General features: G+C 40.2%; 1 protein-coding gene across 1 annotated transcript; it reads right to left on the bottom strand.

The window, feature by feature from the left end:
- Positions 1-1,202: 1,202 nt before the first annotated feature.
- Positions 1,203-17,486, bottom strand: LOC100540476 (tau-tubulin kinase 1-like). Its single transcript, XM_031552675.1, has 7 exons — positions 17,451-17,486; positions 16,917-16,982; positions 14,300-14,392; positions 13,518-13,643; positions 5,620-5,774; positions 4,573-4,792; positions 1,203-1,791 (listed from the first exon to the last, which is right to left on the bottom strand). The coding sequence occupies exons 1-7, from the start codon at positions 17,484-17,486 to the stop codon at positions 1,597-1,599; spliced, it is 891 nt and encodes a 296-aa protein (XP_031408535.1). The 3' UTR covers positions 1,203-1,596.

Genomic DNA, 17,486 nt, shown 5'->3' with positions numbered 1-17,486 from the left:
AGAAGCTGATGGGATTTAATCAATGTCTCTCTCCTTTCCCCAGCAGAAGAGAGACCCCTAGAGTGGAAGAATTTACTCCAGGAATCCAGAGGAAGTGCTGTGAGTCATGTCTCTACTGTGAAAAGGAGGGAGAAGAATAAATAAAAGACTCTGTGGCAGAAAGGGGCAATACTTGTACCATGCTGAGGGAGGCTACTTGGAAGATGACAAAAAGATTTTTGTTTTAAAAATATGGGCTGAGGAAAGAGGACAGCAGAAAGGGATGCCTTTCCTACATTAAGACAGCATGATGCTGAAAAGATAGGGAAGAACAGGAGAAATAGAGGAAGGAAGGAGTTAACCTTTCAGTGAATGTACAAGAGTAGTGCTGCTCACCACTATCAATGTTTTTTTTTTCCCTTCTTATTTTAAAGAGGACAAGAAAAGAAAGAAGTTAACCAGAACCAAGTTTTGCTTTTCAATCTCCAAATTATTAATAGTAACACACACAGTCATTTCCGAAATACAGACAAGTATTACAGTTTCCTCCATCCATGCAGAATAAACCAGTACCTAACAAACTGGAGGTAATATTAGAGGCTCACCTCTCTCTAGTTCTTTCAGGTCCTTCCTCATTTCCAGCCTGTGCCTCCCTGTGACTCTCCTTCCTAGCTGAACTCTGCTAGATTTCCTCTGACAAAGAAGGCGGCTTGTCTCTTCCCTAACAGTTTTATAGGGGTCATTTTGTCAGTAAGATCTGTAACCACAGTCCATGTCCTGACTTTCAATTGTAAGAGGAAGAGGGATTAATGAAGAGTATGAAGAGCGTTATTAGCATCAGAGGTCTTTATCTCATAACTTGCATTTCTCAGCACACAATACTTTAAACTCCTTATTTTAATTATTTTTATTCTGTATATTTATTATTCTTCTTGGACATTTCTTTACTGTGGATCTGAGATAAGTACTCCTATAAGCATCAAAATCATGCTCTGTGTTCTGGATGCAATGCATACCTTGCAAAAGCAAACAAATGCAACATTATATGCTGAAAATGATGAGGATGATGACTATTATTATTGAAAAATTATCCTCATAGAATCATTTGAGTTGGAAGGGATCCTTGAAGGCCATCTAGTCCAGCTCCCCTGCAATGAACAGGGACACCTACAGCTCCATCAGGTGCTCAGAGCCCCATCCAGCCTGACTTTGGATTCTCCAGGGATGGGGCTTCCACCACAAGTCTGGCAAATGAAATAATGAAACTCACCAGATGAGAATCTGTCAGCTAGCTCTTAAAATACACGCATCTCCGTATGTATCCTAACTAGATCCATTCATCCCTCCCATCTAGGGTCAGCAAAAAGCTTCAGGACTATTAACTTCATCTCTGATCTAATACTTCGCTTTTTCTCCAACAAATGCCCCACTCTTTACCTGTGGAATTATTCCCACCCAGGAACCCTTCCCACTAACAGGCCTTATTAACAGACAAGAACATCCCATCACAAAGGTCGCAAAGCCCACAGGCACTGACTCCTCCTTTCAGTGCCCATTTATCTAAAGATCAGGTTGGCCTCAACAGTCAATCGAGGCACTGCTACAAGTAGCAGGAGGTTACAGAGGGTAAGCAAACCTTCTTTCATGTAGATCTGCTTTGCCATCAGCTGTAGAGAGGCGTTCTGACTCAGGGCTGTTCACACGGCGATATCGTAGGGAGCGCGCTTGTGCAGTAGGGGACTCTGGAGGCACTCGGACAGGGGAGCTGGGACAGACCCCATTTCTCTGGTCTTCTTCCACCATGCACTGAGTCTGCAGGAAATAAACACGGAGAATGTTGAAAACCAATCACAGACTTTGATTTCCCATCCTTCACTGTTGTCTGTGCATTCTTCCAGGGCACAGTTTCAGCTACAGAAACAATCTATGAGGTAATACAAGGGCCCACACGCCCCGGCAATTATCCAATATTAAAACAAGGAATGGATTTCAAATCAATTCAAATATTTAAACACCTCTACAAGATGGCCTTTGCCTTTCAATTACTCTGGAATTATCATGGACTAAACCACTGCAAACATAAATTTTGTTTATCTATGGTGTCCAAGAGCCAAAGCAAACGTGTACGAAATCTACATTTTTGCTTACATCATGCATTATATTGAATGTATATACTTCTACTTTGGATGGACGTGATATGACTAGGTCAATTTCAAGGATGGTGACAAATATCTTTGGGGGGGGAACAAAATACTGATGTTGTACTTGTGGGAAAACAAGCAACTTTGCAAGATCCAAGAGCAGAACTGGAAGACAGTGCAAGAGGGAAAGAAAGACAGAAAGACAGAAAGAAAAAAAAAAACAAACAACAAAGAATGAGAACCTTGATCCAACAGTGAAAGAAGAACCTTTCACTGTGACAATGAGCAAGGAAACTACCCTTAGCAGAGAAATGAGAAAAATGGGACAGAACAAGATTTGAACCATGTGAACATAGAAAAATGATTCTCCTTAGTACATCCTGGGAAAGTACTGGGAAGAACAAAAGATAGCAAGATTTATTCATTGCCTAAAAACAAAGAGCCGGACAGGGACAGTGAGAGCTAATTCTAGTTCCACAAAACTGGAAAACAAAGATGTTGAAGCTGGGAATAGAAAGGTGTTTTACCAACCAGCTGCCTATGTTATTCTGAAAGACACACAGTATGTCTGAGACTGCAAGGAGAGGTGAAGCTCCAGCCCTACAGATCAAATCTGCAGCCTCTTTTATTTCTCCTTGTGGTGGTTGTGACTTCAATGAAAACTGACTCCTTATCAGAGAACAATCAAAGCAAAGAGAACAGCCCTAGCAGAGAGAAAGGACAGGCAAGAGTCAGACTAAAGATAACCCTTGCTGACAGAAAGGCCAGACTTCTGCTTTGGAAAGCGTAATGTCCTCAGCTGTGTTTTACTGACTGCTGTGTATCCACTAAGCTTGTCAGAACTGAAGCACTCATTGCCATGCTGACTCCTCTGAATTGCTCTGCCAGTAAACCGATAAGAAATAGCACAGCCCTTAGCAGGAGAGTCACCTGGTCATGCTGTGGATCTTGTAAAAATCTCTCCTGCCTCTAGCTGCTGTTATGACAGCCTTGTGAATGATAGCACTGAGTACCTAGACGTAACATACAACTAGCATGAGGAAAGGACAGTTAGGACTCCCCTGCATGCATCTTGGTCTGACTGAAGAACATGAAGGCACCTGGTGGCTCTACGAAACAAAAGAATAAACAGGAATTATCAGGATTTCTGTGAAATAATTTTTTTTGTTTTTGTAACTTGTGGAAAAAGAAAGGCCTTGCTCTATCAAGCTTTTCTTATTCCATGTGCCTTCAGATGAGAACTTCCGCAAATACACACACACAACTTACCAGAGACAGATGAAGAAGTGATTTGAACTTAATTTATAATTCTCAGTATTGAGGAACTCTTCAGGTAATGTTTCATACTGATAACATGTTGATCCAAACTGGACACACTGGAGAACATTAAGTAAGTTAGGTGAGAGGCCTTCTGGTCTTAAAATAATCTTTCCTGATAAGATTCAGGATAGCATAGATATCCGTGGGAAGAGCTGAAGAAAGGACTAACTTTGTGTCTGTGTATAGACTGAAGTAAATTCTGGTCAGACCCAGCAGGCTGGTAGCTTTACCATGTAATTAATGCTAGTCTACCAATATCTGTCTGCTACCTGACAGTTTGCCTGCCAATGCAGGTTTCTCTGGTGACAGATTTTGTTTGTATTTGGTGTCATTCCATGTGATATTCTGATTTTGAAATCAGAATTGAGATCAACACAACAAACACTAGTTTACTTACAATATGTAAACTGATCTAATAAATAAATGAACTGGTAAATCCTCAAATAACATTTACAATGAATTCATCATCCAGTCACTTCTACAAGAAAGAATTGAAAAAATAGCTTAAGGATTATAAGGAAAACCAACTGCAATGTAGATGTAATGTAGGCTACAAAGCCTAATACGACCTTGGAGGGCAAAAATACAAAAATATTAAGTAATGAGTCTACTTTCTCTTAACAACCACGAACCAATATGCCATTCATAGACTGTGCTACCCCTTAGAAAGGACAGTTAAACAACTGGAAGACAAACTCAACCAGTGATGAATTAAGATCCACGAAAATAAGGCACCTCAGATCGAATTTATTTGCTCTAGAGATTGGGATGCAGTAAAATTTTGGCTTATAATTTCCAAAACTGGGACATTTCTGATACTGTATCAGCTACTCAAGGACTAGAACACCACTGCTTGAAGTACCAAGATGCTACATCACAATGTAGCGGTTACATGAATGATTCACTCTAGCATTATTGGGTTCACAACATATTTTGCATAAAGATCCAAATTAATCCCAATGGCTTTCACTCTGAAAAAACTGCTATTCCCCATTTCCACAGAGAAATTCCTGGTGCTGTTTGTTCTGTACCACGTAGGATGTTACGGCAGTGGATCCAAGTTGCTTATAGCAGTCTGCAAATTCATTGCCCTGAGATCAGAAGCCACAAGAAATAAACATATGCTCTTTACTTTGCTGATGCTGATCCTGAGTTTGTTGCGATTCACATCTGTCTCTTCCCAAACTTCAGCCTCATTGAAAGCAGTGTTTGGTGTCTGGCCAAGACCTTCTGCTGGCCGGCCCGACAGGATGGGAGGAGCATTCTCTTGATCACTCAGATGTTCACCCTGAAGGACATCCTCGGTGTTCTCACGAAGCAAATCTCCTGGTACTGGAGTGACATTAACCACCCTACGGAAAAAACAAGAAAGGTATTGTAATAGTAATTAAAGAACGTGGTTTATCACACTGCTCCAAAGAAATTCCTTAGCAGTTTTTAATGTATTTCTGGTTGAAAAAAAAAAACACCCAGATATTATTACATGAAACAGATGAGAACATTCCACCTAGTATACAGTCACAAAGATGGAACGGATGTGTGAAAGCATTTGGGGACATTCAATTCCCAGGCTGCAAACTTCTTCAGAAGTTCAGGAGTGCACATTACACAGTATTTAGCTTAAAAACCACCCATCTTTCCATGAGATGGTGAGGCTTGATAGACGTTATAGTTTCTATCCTCAGTAATATTATTATGGATTCTTACTCCTTCAAAAGCACCAGAACAGACCACAGCTCACCATCTGGACTGACTTCCAACTCTGAGAAACAAGTTTCATATACTGCTGCACCAACAAATGAAAAACCCTGTGAGGGTTGGGGAACCACGAAGTAGGCACAGGCAGTATGGACACTGATGAGTTCAGCTCTACACCAGAAACCCATTCCATAGCAGGGCAACTGCCTTTCTGTAAGCACTGTTAGAGAAGCTCCAGCTGCATGTGTGTCATACAATATGGCATACAGGTTCCATTAATCCCAGTCAAAGGCATTCCTTAATGTAACTTAAACTGACAGACTCACCCAAAGTAGAAAATGTGTTTTCTACTAATATGCCTGAAGTCAAAACATGTCACGTAGTTCCTACCTTCCAGGATCACAACAGCCTTTGAATCTTTCAGTAATTAACTTGTTAGTGAGCACGCCCATGGTCTGGCTGGCATGACTGCAGTACTCACCCAAACATGGCTGCTGTTTGCCTGGTGTTTTGCTGTGGTGGAGTAGAAGTGCTAGTGGACAACAAGATATCTGTACCAGCCTTCTCCCAGTCAAAAGCTTCATTTTCAGTGATGCCTCTTTCTTTCATACTGTTCTCAAACACGGACATGATTAGCTGGAATAAATTTACAAAAACAATTTATTCTAAGAATAAGTTGGCTGAGAGAAGCTTTCATACAAAAAAAGATAATGAACTATGATGATGAGGATCAAGTGCATCTTGAGTCTCCATCTTGCCTGTAGAAGGTACCACGAAATGAAAAGCATATGTCAAAAAATCACACTAGCCGTTTCCTAGGCTGTTTTTGGCTTGGTAACTGAAATTTCTTTAAATCTACCACAGTGGCACATGTAATTTTGACACTGATCTGGCTAAACCTTGTTGATTGGTTACTCTAAATATAAAGCCTTAATTTCAGCTCGGTGTTCCTGTAGACTAGACATAGGAAAAATGGTACTTATGTTACACAGAGTTCAAGGCCCACCAGAAGACATGGACACAACAGCAAAGCTCCAGTTCCAGAATGCAGACTTGCTGCAATGTCTGGCTGAAATACAGCTTAGGCAGGAGCTCAGTGATATGCTTATGCACAGTGGTGACAGCCACACTGGGCTGTAGAAAACAAACGAACTGTGAAAGTGACTAAATTATTTTCTTTAAAAGACTGCAGGTACACATGCACATGCTCACAAGGTTTATGCTTGTTTACTTCTGAGAACCGATTTCTTCAGGAGAAAAATGAAGCTACAGGCAAAGTGTTCTGTGCAGCAATGCATTACCCAGGGAAATATGATGTCAACGCTAGGACACGAATAAACATTACCATAGATTAAATACCTATTTCTTCACATTTCAATTCCAGTTGTTTTTAGCAGCATGATCAGAAAACATTCTACATGAAGGCAATGAGAATTTGCCATTTCCTACTACCTTTGGCTCACTGCAAAAAAAAAAAATCCTATCTGCGGCTTTCAGTTAAGTCATCTTTTTCCTTTGTGGCCCAGAAGCAAACGATCACTGTGCACTCCTGCAGTGGCACCGCATTTTGAGAAAGAGAATTCTCAGAGCTGTCAGACCAAGGGAAAGGTAACACATCTCTTCTCTCTAGAGACAGACTGGATGTGACATGCCAGATGTAGGAGCTCCTTTGCTCTGAAAAGGATTTTAATGTTGTGACAGTTAAATATGATAGGATTGCATTTCTGTTAGTCTCATCTCATGATACTTCCTTTCACCTTTGATAGAAACGGGACTTGTGCTGCTACTGTTGACATGGAACTAGCTCAAAACTGAATGTTTGAGCAAATAAAGTCATTCTTGCTGTTTAGTAAATGCATTCCTGGTATTTAGTAACCTTGGACATCTTCTCATGAATCTGCCCCATTACTTATTGAATACATAAGCTTCTGAACTAAACATATCTTATGGCAAAGAATTCACCAATGACGTGAACTTTTTGTTTTGCTCATTTAAATTTGCCATCTGCTAACTTCTTATGGCAATTTCTCATTTTCATGTTAGAAAAAGCAGAAAACAATTTTTTGCAGTTCTACTTTTGATTTTAAAGATGCCATATACATGTCAGTCCTCTCATTTGCAGAATGTGCTGTCCTAGTCTACTTAATCTTTCTGTATCTAGAAGTCGATATATCTGTAGCTTCCTTGTTGCCCCCCTTCCCCTACACTTTCCCTGATTTAAATTTATCCTTGTTATGATTCAGGTATGGAAGTATAAACAGTACTTAAGAAATATGCATCACACAGATTCACATCTTTATCTTCTAATAGAACTTGAAATTATCCTTATGGTTTTGTTTGCTTTCTGAGTGTTACTGAGCACTGAATATAAGCTCTCCCAGAACAAGCTATTCTAATGCCAAGATGAAGCCCGTCACAGAGTTTAGATTCACATTCCTTTTCTACATACACAATATGAGACATTTACCTACATTGAATTTCATCTGCTATTTTCTTACCCACTCATTTCTATCAAGTCAACAGTTTTTCTTTGTTATTTAGCTCAACTTACTGGTACGCATAAGTGACACTCATCACTTCGGTATTTACTCTCTTTTCCAAATGATTTTCTGACCATTTGGAAGAACCTGGTTCAAACCCAGGGCTCTGTTAATTACACCAGTACCCTCCTTTAAATAGCTTTTCACTTCTCATGTGTTAACTATCTACTTATTCATCTGAGAAGCTTCCCTGCTATTCCCAGTGAGCTTAGTTTGACTAGAAACCTAGCAAGGTCTGCCCGAAGTCTTTTAAAAATAGTAATTTTTAAATTTAATAAATTACTATTAAAACATGATTTATAGAGCCTTTGCCCACAGGCTCAAAAACTCCTTCCAAGACCTCTACACGTTAGCAGACAGACTGCCCTTATAAAAGCCATACTAACTAGCATTAGATTACTCTCGCTCATTTGTCCTCTAACCCTGGGGTCTTCATTACATTCCTGACTATTTGTGATGTACATGTCAGTGCCAGGGACAGGCATTTTTTGAAGCCGATTAAAAACTGGTACCACTTTTCTCACCTTCTACTGATTTGATACTGAAGCAGTCTGAAGTAAGAAATCACTTTCAAAAGCAGGAGTTAATTCTTATCATTTCCTCACATCTTCAAGGCCCCAACTGAGCCAAAACAATTTTTGTTACTTTCTGCTATAGCCTCTTCTGCTAAAAGTTGCAAATAACTTTGCAGGCTATTTGGGATTTTACAGGCATCTACTGTACTCCCAATGGTTTTGTTGATGGTTTTTTTCCCAATACTGGTTTCCTTAGCTGTCATTGTTCTAAAGCTATTCCATGGTCATGCTGATCACTCTCAGCTTTCTCTAAACCTTTTCTATTCCTGAAGAAAGTTCAAAGCTTTATAAGCAGGAAAGCGGAGGGCACAGCACAGTTTCAACACCATCCTCAACAGAGGTGATTCTCCCACTATTTAGGATTGGTTGGGCTCCACTTTAAATACTGTGTGCAGTTCTGGGCTCCACAATATGAAAAGGATGTTAAGGTCCTTGAAAGAGCTCAGTGGAGGGCAAGAAAGCTGCTAACAGAATGGGAAGGCATACCCTATGAAGAGAGGCTGAGGACATTCGGGTTGCCCAGTCTGTGGAAGAGGAGGCAAAGAGGTGGCCTCACTGCTCCCTGCAGCTCCCTGAGAAGGGGAAGCAGAGGGAGATGCCAGGCTCTGCTCCTGGGAACCAATGACAGAACAGGAACAGCACAGAGCTGCACCAGGACGAATCAGACTGGGCAACAGGAAACATTTCATGACCATCATGAGAGTGGTCAGACACCGTATCAGCCTCAATGGTTGATGCCCCAGACAGTGATCAAGAGGCTTATGGATATGCTCTTACTAGTACGTTAACTTTTGGATAGCTCTGAAGTTATCCAAAGCAATTTGACTTTATGATCTGTGTCGGTCCTTTTCCAATTCACTTCTAACCATTGCTTTCAGAAGTCATGCAAAGAATTACTACACCTAGGGTAACTCTGCCTCCCACACTGATTTTCTTTCTGCTAACCAGAAGGAAGATGACAAGTGATCCCTCAGTTATGCTGGATTTCAGATAAGGGGCGCAGCGAGAGCCTCAAGCAGCAGATGCTACATATACAGAAGGCTGAAATTCAACAGATTTGATTTGCAAGGGATTTCAGACAGTCCAATCCCTATTCAAAGCATTGCTAACCTTGAAATCAGATCCAGTTTCAAAGTAAGATCAGAGAGAAGTCAACAAAGAAAGCTGCTTTTCCTGACTACCTCCACCTTTGTTATCAGACTTTCACCCCATCTTGGATGTTCTTATTGAGGCAATTGCAAATTTAATTATACCTTTCTCCAGTGTTTAGATAAATATTTCCCTTTTGAACAGATGTATATATCTCAGCCTGCAATCTGTATTTATCATACAGACACAACAGACTGTGTATAATGGAAGGACAGAAGGAGAGAGCAGCAGTCTCCATTTGAGACTGGTCCTCTCAATGACTACAGAAGTTGTTTCCTACCTGACGGCCCCTGCAGATGCTGTCCTTGGAGGTAGAGTCCATTTTCTCAGTTGGATCTAGCACTCTGCCAGGCTATATGAGAAACATGGACAGTGGAAGAGGACACTCTGATGCTCTCTGCCTACCTCAGATGACAGAGCTCTCTATCCTGAGGCTCCATCTTCAGCCAGGCCCAGCTAAAGGAGGGCAGAACTTCCCCAGAAAAACTCAGATGACAACATTTCCCTTCAAGGTGAGAAAGGTTGCCTGGCTATGTGCTGAAATAGGAAGAGGTAAGAACTGTTTAGTAATGCTGTGTGCATAAAAAGAGGATTTTGATCTTTGTGTGGGAGCAGTTGCCTAAGTGCATGGTCTGGAGGTGCAGACAGCACTCAGAGCTTGGAGGGGAAAGACAGAAGTGTGGTTAAGGCAAAGGGAGACAAACGTTGGCTAACACACAGAGAAAAAAAAAATCACATAAGGACAAAGGAATAGGGAGAAAAATTAAAGAACTGGAAGAATTCACGCAGACAAAAAGCCACAAGTTAGGTTAAGGGGTAGTTGGAGGGAGAGAAGTACAGCTGTGAGGTAAGTAGTATAAGTTTCTCTTTTTTTTTTCCTAACCCAATAAAAACCCAAGAATATGGAGAAGGGATGGTATAGGGAAAAAAAAGGCAAGGATCACTGATATGAAGTATCCGCATAGCCTTCTACTCCTAAAACATCATTCCTGGGATGATAATAAAAATCACCCAAAATAGCAGATGCAGTTGCTTTTCCTTTCATGTGTGCTGCAGGATGGTGGTGAGGGCTACAGGTGTATTTTATCACCCTCTCCTTCCTGCTGGCATTTGCCTACATAGACAATTCCAGATGCTGAGAGCAGCTAAGCTGAAGATAAAGACTGTAGACTTCATGGAGTGGATAACTGAGAGCAAGGAGCACACAGTAGCAGTCAAGCCCCATGCATTTCTCTTCAGTTGCAGAGGATCAAGAAAAGAGGGACTGACCCAATATGGCTCTTCTTACATCCATGTTTGGCTTGGCCTCTTAATAAAGCCAAAAGCAGCATTCTGTAAAGCCAGAAGACATACATCAGGAGAAGACAAAGAGACAATACATCAGCTTTCAGACAGTGAAGGAGAAGGAAGCAGACAGTATGATCAGTATGATCTAGTAATTGGAGGCTCACACGCAGAGTTTATGCATCATTCCCCACTTCAAAATGATGGAAGTGAGAGGAAGGATTCTACCAGAACTTCATGCTACTGCAAAAGTTTTACTTGGTACAGGAGATGGGAGACATCAAAACTGCATCAACACTGGATCAAACAGACAGAATGTAAAAAAGGCTTAGGAATGGAATAGAACATCATAACTCAGTTTATCACTGTGTGGGCTATGAACATCTTGAACATGCAATGCTGGCAATTTCCCACCTCAAAAAAAGTACAATTAGGAAGGGTTTGGAGAAGGATCAAAGGTTTGGAAAGGTTTCCTTCTGTGCAACTAAATAGTTTTGAATTGCAAAGCTGGAGGTCTACAAGACTAGGGGAGAGGAGGCAGGGATCCAGTGCTCACAGTTCTGTCCACGATGTAAAGTCTCTTAAAAAAGGCACTTGCAAATAGCAGGTGGCAAGTTTAGAACACGCAGAAGGAAGTAGTCCTTCATGCAGTAAGCACTTAAGCCGTGGATCCTTTCTGTCACACAACATGGTGAATGCTAAAGGGTTCAGGATGAGACAGGACGAGTTGATGAAACACAGATTCATTGAGGACTACAAGAAACAGATATATTTGGACGGGGTGACTCTTAAGCCTCAAAGGTCCCTGATTTTCAAGCTTGGAGAGTTTTCTGGAAAACACATCACTCAGTGTTCATTCTTTTATTATCTTCCAACACCCAGTACTATTAGAGACATGCTACAAAGCCAGAAAAACATCATCTCCAATCAAAGCAACTGGACTTTCACAGAAATTTCTCTCAGAGACTAACTTGTAGACTGACCAGAACTGAACAGCTACAAAACTAAACCTGTCCAGCTATACGACAGCCTTCAGAATCCTGATCCTTACCTGGTGATTAGTATGTATATCTTAAATTGAAATATATTCAAAAGTTAAGGAGAGAAACAGTAACTTTAAATTATATTCATACATATTTTATTCTGTTTCCTTATTTCTGATCATTCCACATTGTAAATAAACCACAACTTCACATCTGAATAGACATCTTTGCCTCAGTTCCTAAACTTCCTAAACTCAGTTCCTAAGCCTGCTCCTGGTATCAAACTCAGATGCCATCTGATACACTTTAAATTTTTCTCAGTAATAAAACCAGATAAAGAACGTAAAGGACATCTCTGGAGCTGAGATGTTTGGAGAATTTGCTGGCTGGATTATGCCTCCAGTCAAGCTAGAAGAATCATTTTTCAGTGCTGAGCTGCAGGTGCCAGATTTTTGTGGAGAGCTCTTTGTGTAGGCTTCCTCCTAGACCTGCGCCTGCAAGAAGCTGAGGGCAAAGAGGCAATTCACAGCTTCAAGACAAATCCCCAACTGAGAAAAAGCTGTTCATGATTTGGAGTGCACTAAAATTGTCTGGAAAAATCCCCTTTCACTTCCATCTCAAGGATGGCTTTTCAGTGCAGTACAATTATTTTACACTGGAATAGAACGATAGGAGGATAGAGATTCAAAAGGAGCTTTGAAGATCACTAATCCAGCCATCTGCTCAAACCAGGGCTAATTACAAAGTCAGATCTGGTGCCTCAGGGTCTTGGTTCAGTTGACTTTTGGAAATCTCTAAGGATGGAGATTGTCTAGGTATCTGATCCATACATAACAACCCTCATTCTGATTTTTCCCCTAGAACTAACCCCAATATCCCTAGATGTAACTTGCGCTTGCTGCCTCTCACTGCATGCCTCTGAGAAAAGTCTGCCTTCTCTACCTCTCTTCTCCCTGCAGCCTTTGACAATAGTGGAAAATAGCAATTAGATCTCTTCTTTCTAAAGATCTAAAGAAATCCAGCTTCCTCAGCCTCTTCTCAGTCAACCATCACTGCTTTCCAGCTCCCCACCTCAGTTGCGAATGTTACACTTCCACTATACTATCCAGAAGGTGTCTGTTTTTTATTCCCAAATAAACCTAAAAGAAAAGAGTTGTGATTGCTATGCTGAACAAGTACATAGCTAACATACAAAAACACATCTTCCTACTCATCTCAGGCACTGTCAACAGGAGCAGTCACTCACATAAGACTGCACAAGTTTGCTAATAAAATATTGTTTTCATCGCTTTGGCTTTAATGTGGAAAGCAAAGCATTGTGATAAAAAAGGGAAACAGAGTCAAGCTGCTTCAGTTACATTGCGTTAGTTAGCTACTGTAATTGATCACATACAAGCTAATAGCAAACACTGCACAAGAGAAAAAACGTTAAGATGAATATTAAAGAAAGATCCTTAGAGTTAAGGCCCACATGGATCTGCAAGAAACTAAAAGGGTCGGTGTGCACCATTCAGCTGGTGGCACAGGCTCTTTGCAGAGTTTGGCAAGCTGCACTAAAATTTTGCCATGCTTGGAGTATCTCACAACGTTTGTGTTTTAATGCAAACTGCTGGTTTAGGAAAAGCTTTCTGTTCTGGAGTAAAGGGATTATTTTGGGCTGAGCGGGCAAGAAGGAGAAGAAACTTTTGAGATGCTGAAGAATGGTACAGAATGCAAGAATCCTGTCCTCCTGGTTCTAGGAAAGGTGTTCATCAGTCAGATATAAAACATGTATGTGGAAAAATTAGAAAAAGCAAATACCGATCCCTTGTGTCATGCATTAGTGTGGTAGCAAAGACAGGCTCCTACCTGATAGTCTGGCTTGGTGAAGTAGTCTAAGCTTGCAATATGATCCAGAAAAAGGTGGAACTCTGAAGGCATATGTTTTAACAGCATTCGATGTTCATACTTTTCTTTTATCATGCCAACTTGCTCCTGGAAAACATAAAATATCTCAGAGCCACGAATCATTGCATCACATTCATACTTCCTCTGTCTAATAATTCCTGAAACACTATTCAGTCTTGTCACTCCCAGAACACAGCTGATTCATAGAAGAAGCATTTTGGCTAGACACTTCTGTTTTGATGTCCCTAGCACAGCAAGGTAGATCACTGCAGGAAAAGGCCAAAGGAGAACCCTAAGTCAGAAACACTCTTCAGAAGCAGTCCCTTTAGCAGAATCTTCTGCACAGGTAACATATTTCTTCCCAGGGACTTGGTTCTCAAGCATGAATTATTTTCACTGTAACATGAACAGTTACTCAATTTTCCAGTTGCAATTCTCATTTTGCTTGCATTCCATGCCAGTGTCATCCTTACTTCTTTCTAAAGGCTCTTCTTTTTTTGTAAAAAGAACAGCTCATATTCAGCCTTTTCACTTTTGTTATTTGCTTTGCAAGATCAAAATAGCTTGATCCAATATGATTAACAACGTGCATCCCAAATAAGGCAAACTCCACACTGGTGTGTGACAGAACACAAAATCAGGTTAGCATCCAGCAGCAAGATCTGATGAAAAACAGGAATAATAAGAGTGATTTTAACAAAAAGGTAGCACCCTGTCTCAAGCATAGATGCTAAGTTTCTTACCTTATCTTTGATCTTTCTCCATGGAAGCTGACCGACTGCAAACTCCACCAACATGTAGAAGAGGGACCACAGATCATCATGCCTACCCATCTCCTGGAGAAAAGAGAGACGAAGACTGAGGAGCAAAGTTCCATGCTGCTCAGTGGTCCAGATGTGCTCTCCAGATGAGCTACCTCATTTTAAAAAGCAGGGAAAGAAGTCATACTTCCCATTACAGGATTAAAGAAGCCAGATTAAATATTTATGATGCAAAATGAAGCATTTACTAAACTGGGCAATGTCAACACAGTTACCTGAATAACTTCATTTGTTTAACTTTTGAATACACTGGGGAACAGTTTTCCATAGGACTCTCCTTCACTTAGCATACAGAATATTTATTAACAGGATATAGAACAAACTAGATAAAGAAAAAAAAAAAAAAACAGCGTAGAGAAAGTCTTCTTTATCATTGTTTTTAAGTAAAGCACCATTCCAACTCTTTTCACAAGACAGCATTTACTTGAGGGCTTTTTTTTTAAACTCACATAGTCAAGCACCACAATAATTTCCAGATTCTCCCCATACCATCCTCCTCCTGGCCTAGCAAATGGGAAATTGAAACATAAAGCATATGAATTTGTTTTTGGCACTCAACATACAATATCCAGACTATGACTTCTCAGAATAGCATGCATTAAGCAGCAATTTTTGTGTCTAAATATAACTTCAACTGATGCCAGCTACAGCTGAAAATTCCAAAAATTATACTTCAGTTTTATCACTATCCATCAGAAAACAGAAGGACTTCATTATGGCATTCAGCTGCCCACTCTGTATCACACTTTCCACCTCTGGCAAAGAATGACGTCTTATAGCCTGTAACCTCCTTTCATAAAACAACCTGAATCTTCCTCATATGTCTCATTTTTAATGAGATATCCTACATATTTATTTTTAATAGAGCCACATTCAGACAACTGCTAAGGGACAGAAGAAAGCATAATTAACACCAACCTGAATTAACACAACTCAGACCTTTGTTCCCTACAGAAAGATGGTGTTTCAGAAGTAATGTATTTTGAATTTTTAAGTCCTGTTCTCAGAAAAAAACAACTGTTTTTCTTAAAGCTTTTCTGAAAGTTCAGCAGGTAGCAGATTCCTCCTCCTCATTTTCAAACTTAAGGAATCTACAGGTAGCTACAAAGAGTCTCTAAGAAGAGTGAGCTCTGGGCCACGCTAATTACAGAAGTACTTTGTAAGTAGGAATAGAATAGGAGTAGAATAGAATAGGAGTAGAATAGAATAGAAAGGAATCTGAAGAACTACGTCCCCCAGAAGCCCAGAGAAAACTATTTGGAAAAAGCTTCATCTTTAATTATTTCCTAGTTATGGGGAGCTTTGCTTTCTGTATGGCCCTGTATCACAAATACTTTCCAGCACATACTAGAAAAATGAGAATCAGGAAAGATTATATACCACAAAGACAATATATCTTAGTTTGCACCAGCTCAGGCACTTGTAGGACCCCTTTGCAAGCAGAAAACTAAAGCAGGTGGTTGTTTTTTTTTTCTCCAACTTCTATGCTTTTATATATATACCTGTGTGCTGGTACATGTATATGTAAAACACATACACACATATGTATGTATATATGCTGTGTATAGCAAATACTCTTTCAGATGAAAGTTCAAGTGCCAGGATCACTATGGGAAGAAGTATGGGAATATGGTGCTCATGACAAGGGCAGAGGATGAGGTGAATAAAAGCATTCTTTCTTTAGGTAACAGGTATCCTGCTAGACCTATTTATTATAGGTCTGCAAATGGCTGAGCCATCAATTCAGTCTGTTAAATCGAGACTGCAAGCAAAAACTCCAAGATGACTTCCGCCATGTATAGAATACTGCAATGATTATAACTATCAACACTGAATATTAATGTATTCAATACCAATTTACATTTACAAACACACTGTCTCAAAAGGCAACGGCAGTTAGGATGCTGGAAACCTGGAGATTAGACAGGAGGGCTGATAATTCTCATCTGGCAAGCACTTTGCATCAGGACCAGAGGACTTACAGTTCACTGTCTACAAAGGAAGCATTACTGACATAGGACAAGAGTGTTTTGAGAAAAATGCTGGATGAGACTTCTGGAAGTGTTCAGAATGAAACATGCCAGATCCTCTGGAAATAATGGCTATCTTCAAAGAAAAAAAAAAAAGTAAGCTTGAGTTCCACTAAGTAACTTTTCACCTGAGGGCATGCTGCTAAAATCCAAAATTCCAAGGGGAAAATGGATGTGAGGACCTGGCACTCGTTGTCTCACACTCAAGCTGTGCTGGAAATTAGTGAGCAGGCTGTAATGATAACTGCATTAGTGGGAGTTTTTTCCTCTTAATCAGTGTCCAATGATGCAATAATGAAAATTATGAAGTTTACCAACTTGAGAGGATTCAATAACTGAATCATAGTTTTGATTTTACAGAAAACAGCCTTGACATCCTAATGGAATTCAGATGATTTACTTACATAGGCTACAAAGCAGAACTCACAGCTTTCAAGCCTCTGCTCCTGAGAACAAGTTCCTGGGGAGAAATAAACTTGTTTAACCCTTTATAACCCAGAAATACTCACTCGGTTTTTATGTGCATTCACTGAAGCGTAACGGACCGTTCCTCGAAAACCAGCAACATTGCGAGGCTGAAGGGAGACAACAGAAACATTTCAGAAAGGGCAGATTACTAAATCCTACATGCAGCTAACTGCTGAGAACTTATATATTCATCTTGCAGACCCCAGGGATACAAAGCTCTCATCTGCTCTAGCGGCCAACTGTGTAGCATTCTCAAATTCTGCATTTCCATAAAAGCTTATTTATATATAAACAGAAGGAAAAGTTATAACAGGGATAGGTTAGAACAGCAGTAGTCTAGAAAGAGATAAGAATATTTTCCGGGATCGTAACTTCCCTTTTAAACCCCAGGAGAAGGAAAAAGCTAGTACAGAAATGCTAGTGCAAAACTGAGTCAGAATAACAACAGCAAAGCAAAGTTTGAGGGCAGCCTGCTCAGGACAAGAACAAGAATCCCCTGACGTGTGCACAACTTTGTTGACACTGTTTGTCAAAATGATTTTTTTTTAAACTCCTCACCAGTTTCTCCCCAGTACATTTAGTCTTTCTTGCTCTGATTTCTTGATTTTCAT

This window comes from Meleagris gallopavo, chromosome 2 (assembly GCF_000146605.3).
Source record: "Meleagris gallopavo isolate NT-WF06-2002-E0010 breed Aviagen turkey brand Nicholas breeding stock chromosome 2, Turkey_5.1, whole genome shotgun sequence".
Taxonomy (NCBI): domain Eukaryota; kingdom Metazoa; phylum Chordata; class Aves; order Galliformes; family Phasianidae; genus Meleagris; species Meleagris gallopavo.
This window is presented reverse-complemented; position numbering and strand designations above follow the sequence as displayed.

Excerpts from the sequence above, each read along its gene's own strand:
- LOC100540476 (XM_031552675.1), bottom strand. The coding sequence starts at position 17,486 with ATGAAAATCAAGAAATCAGAGCAAGAAAGACTAAAT. Across the intron at positions 16,983-17,450 it reads CAGAGCAAGAAAGACTAAAT|CCTCGCAATGTTGCTGGTTT; the intron begins GTACTGGGGAGA and ends GTCTCCCTTCAG. Across the intron at positions 5,775-13,517 it reads TCACCAAGCCAGACTATCAG|CTAATCATGTCCGTGTTTGA; the intron begins GTAGGAGCCTGT and ends AATTTATTCCAG.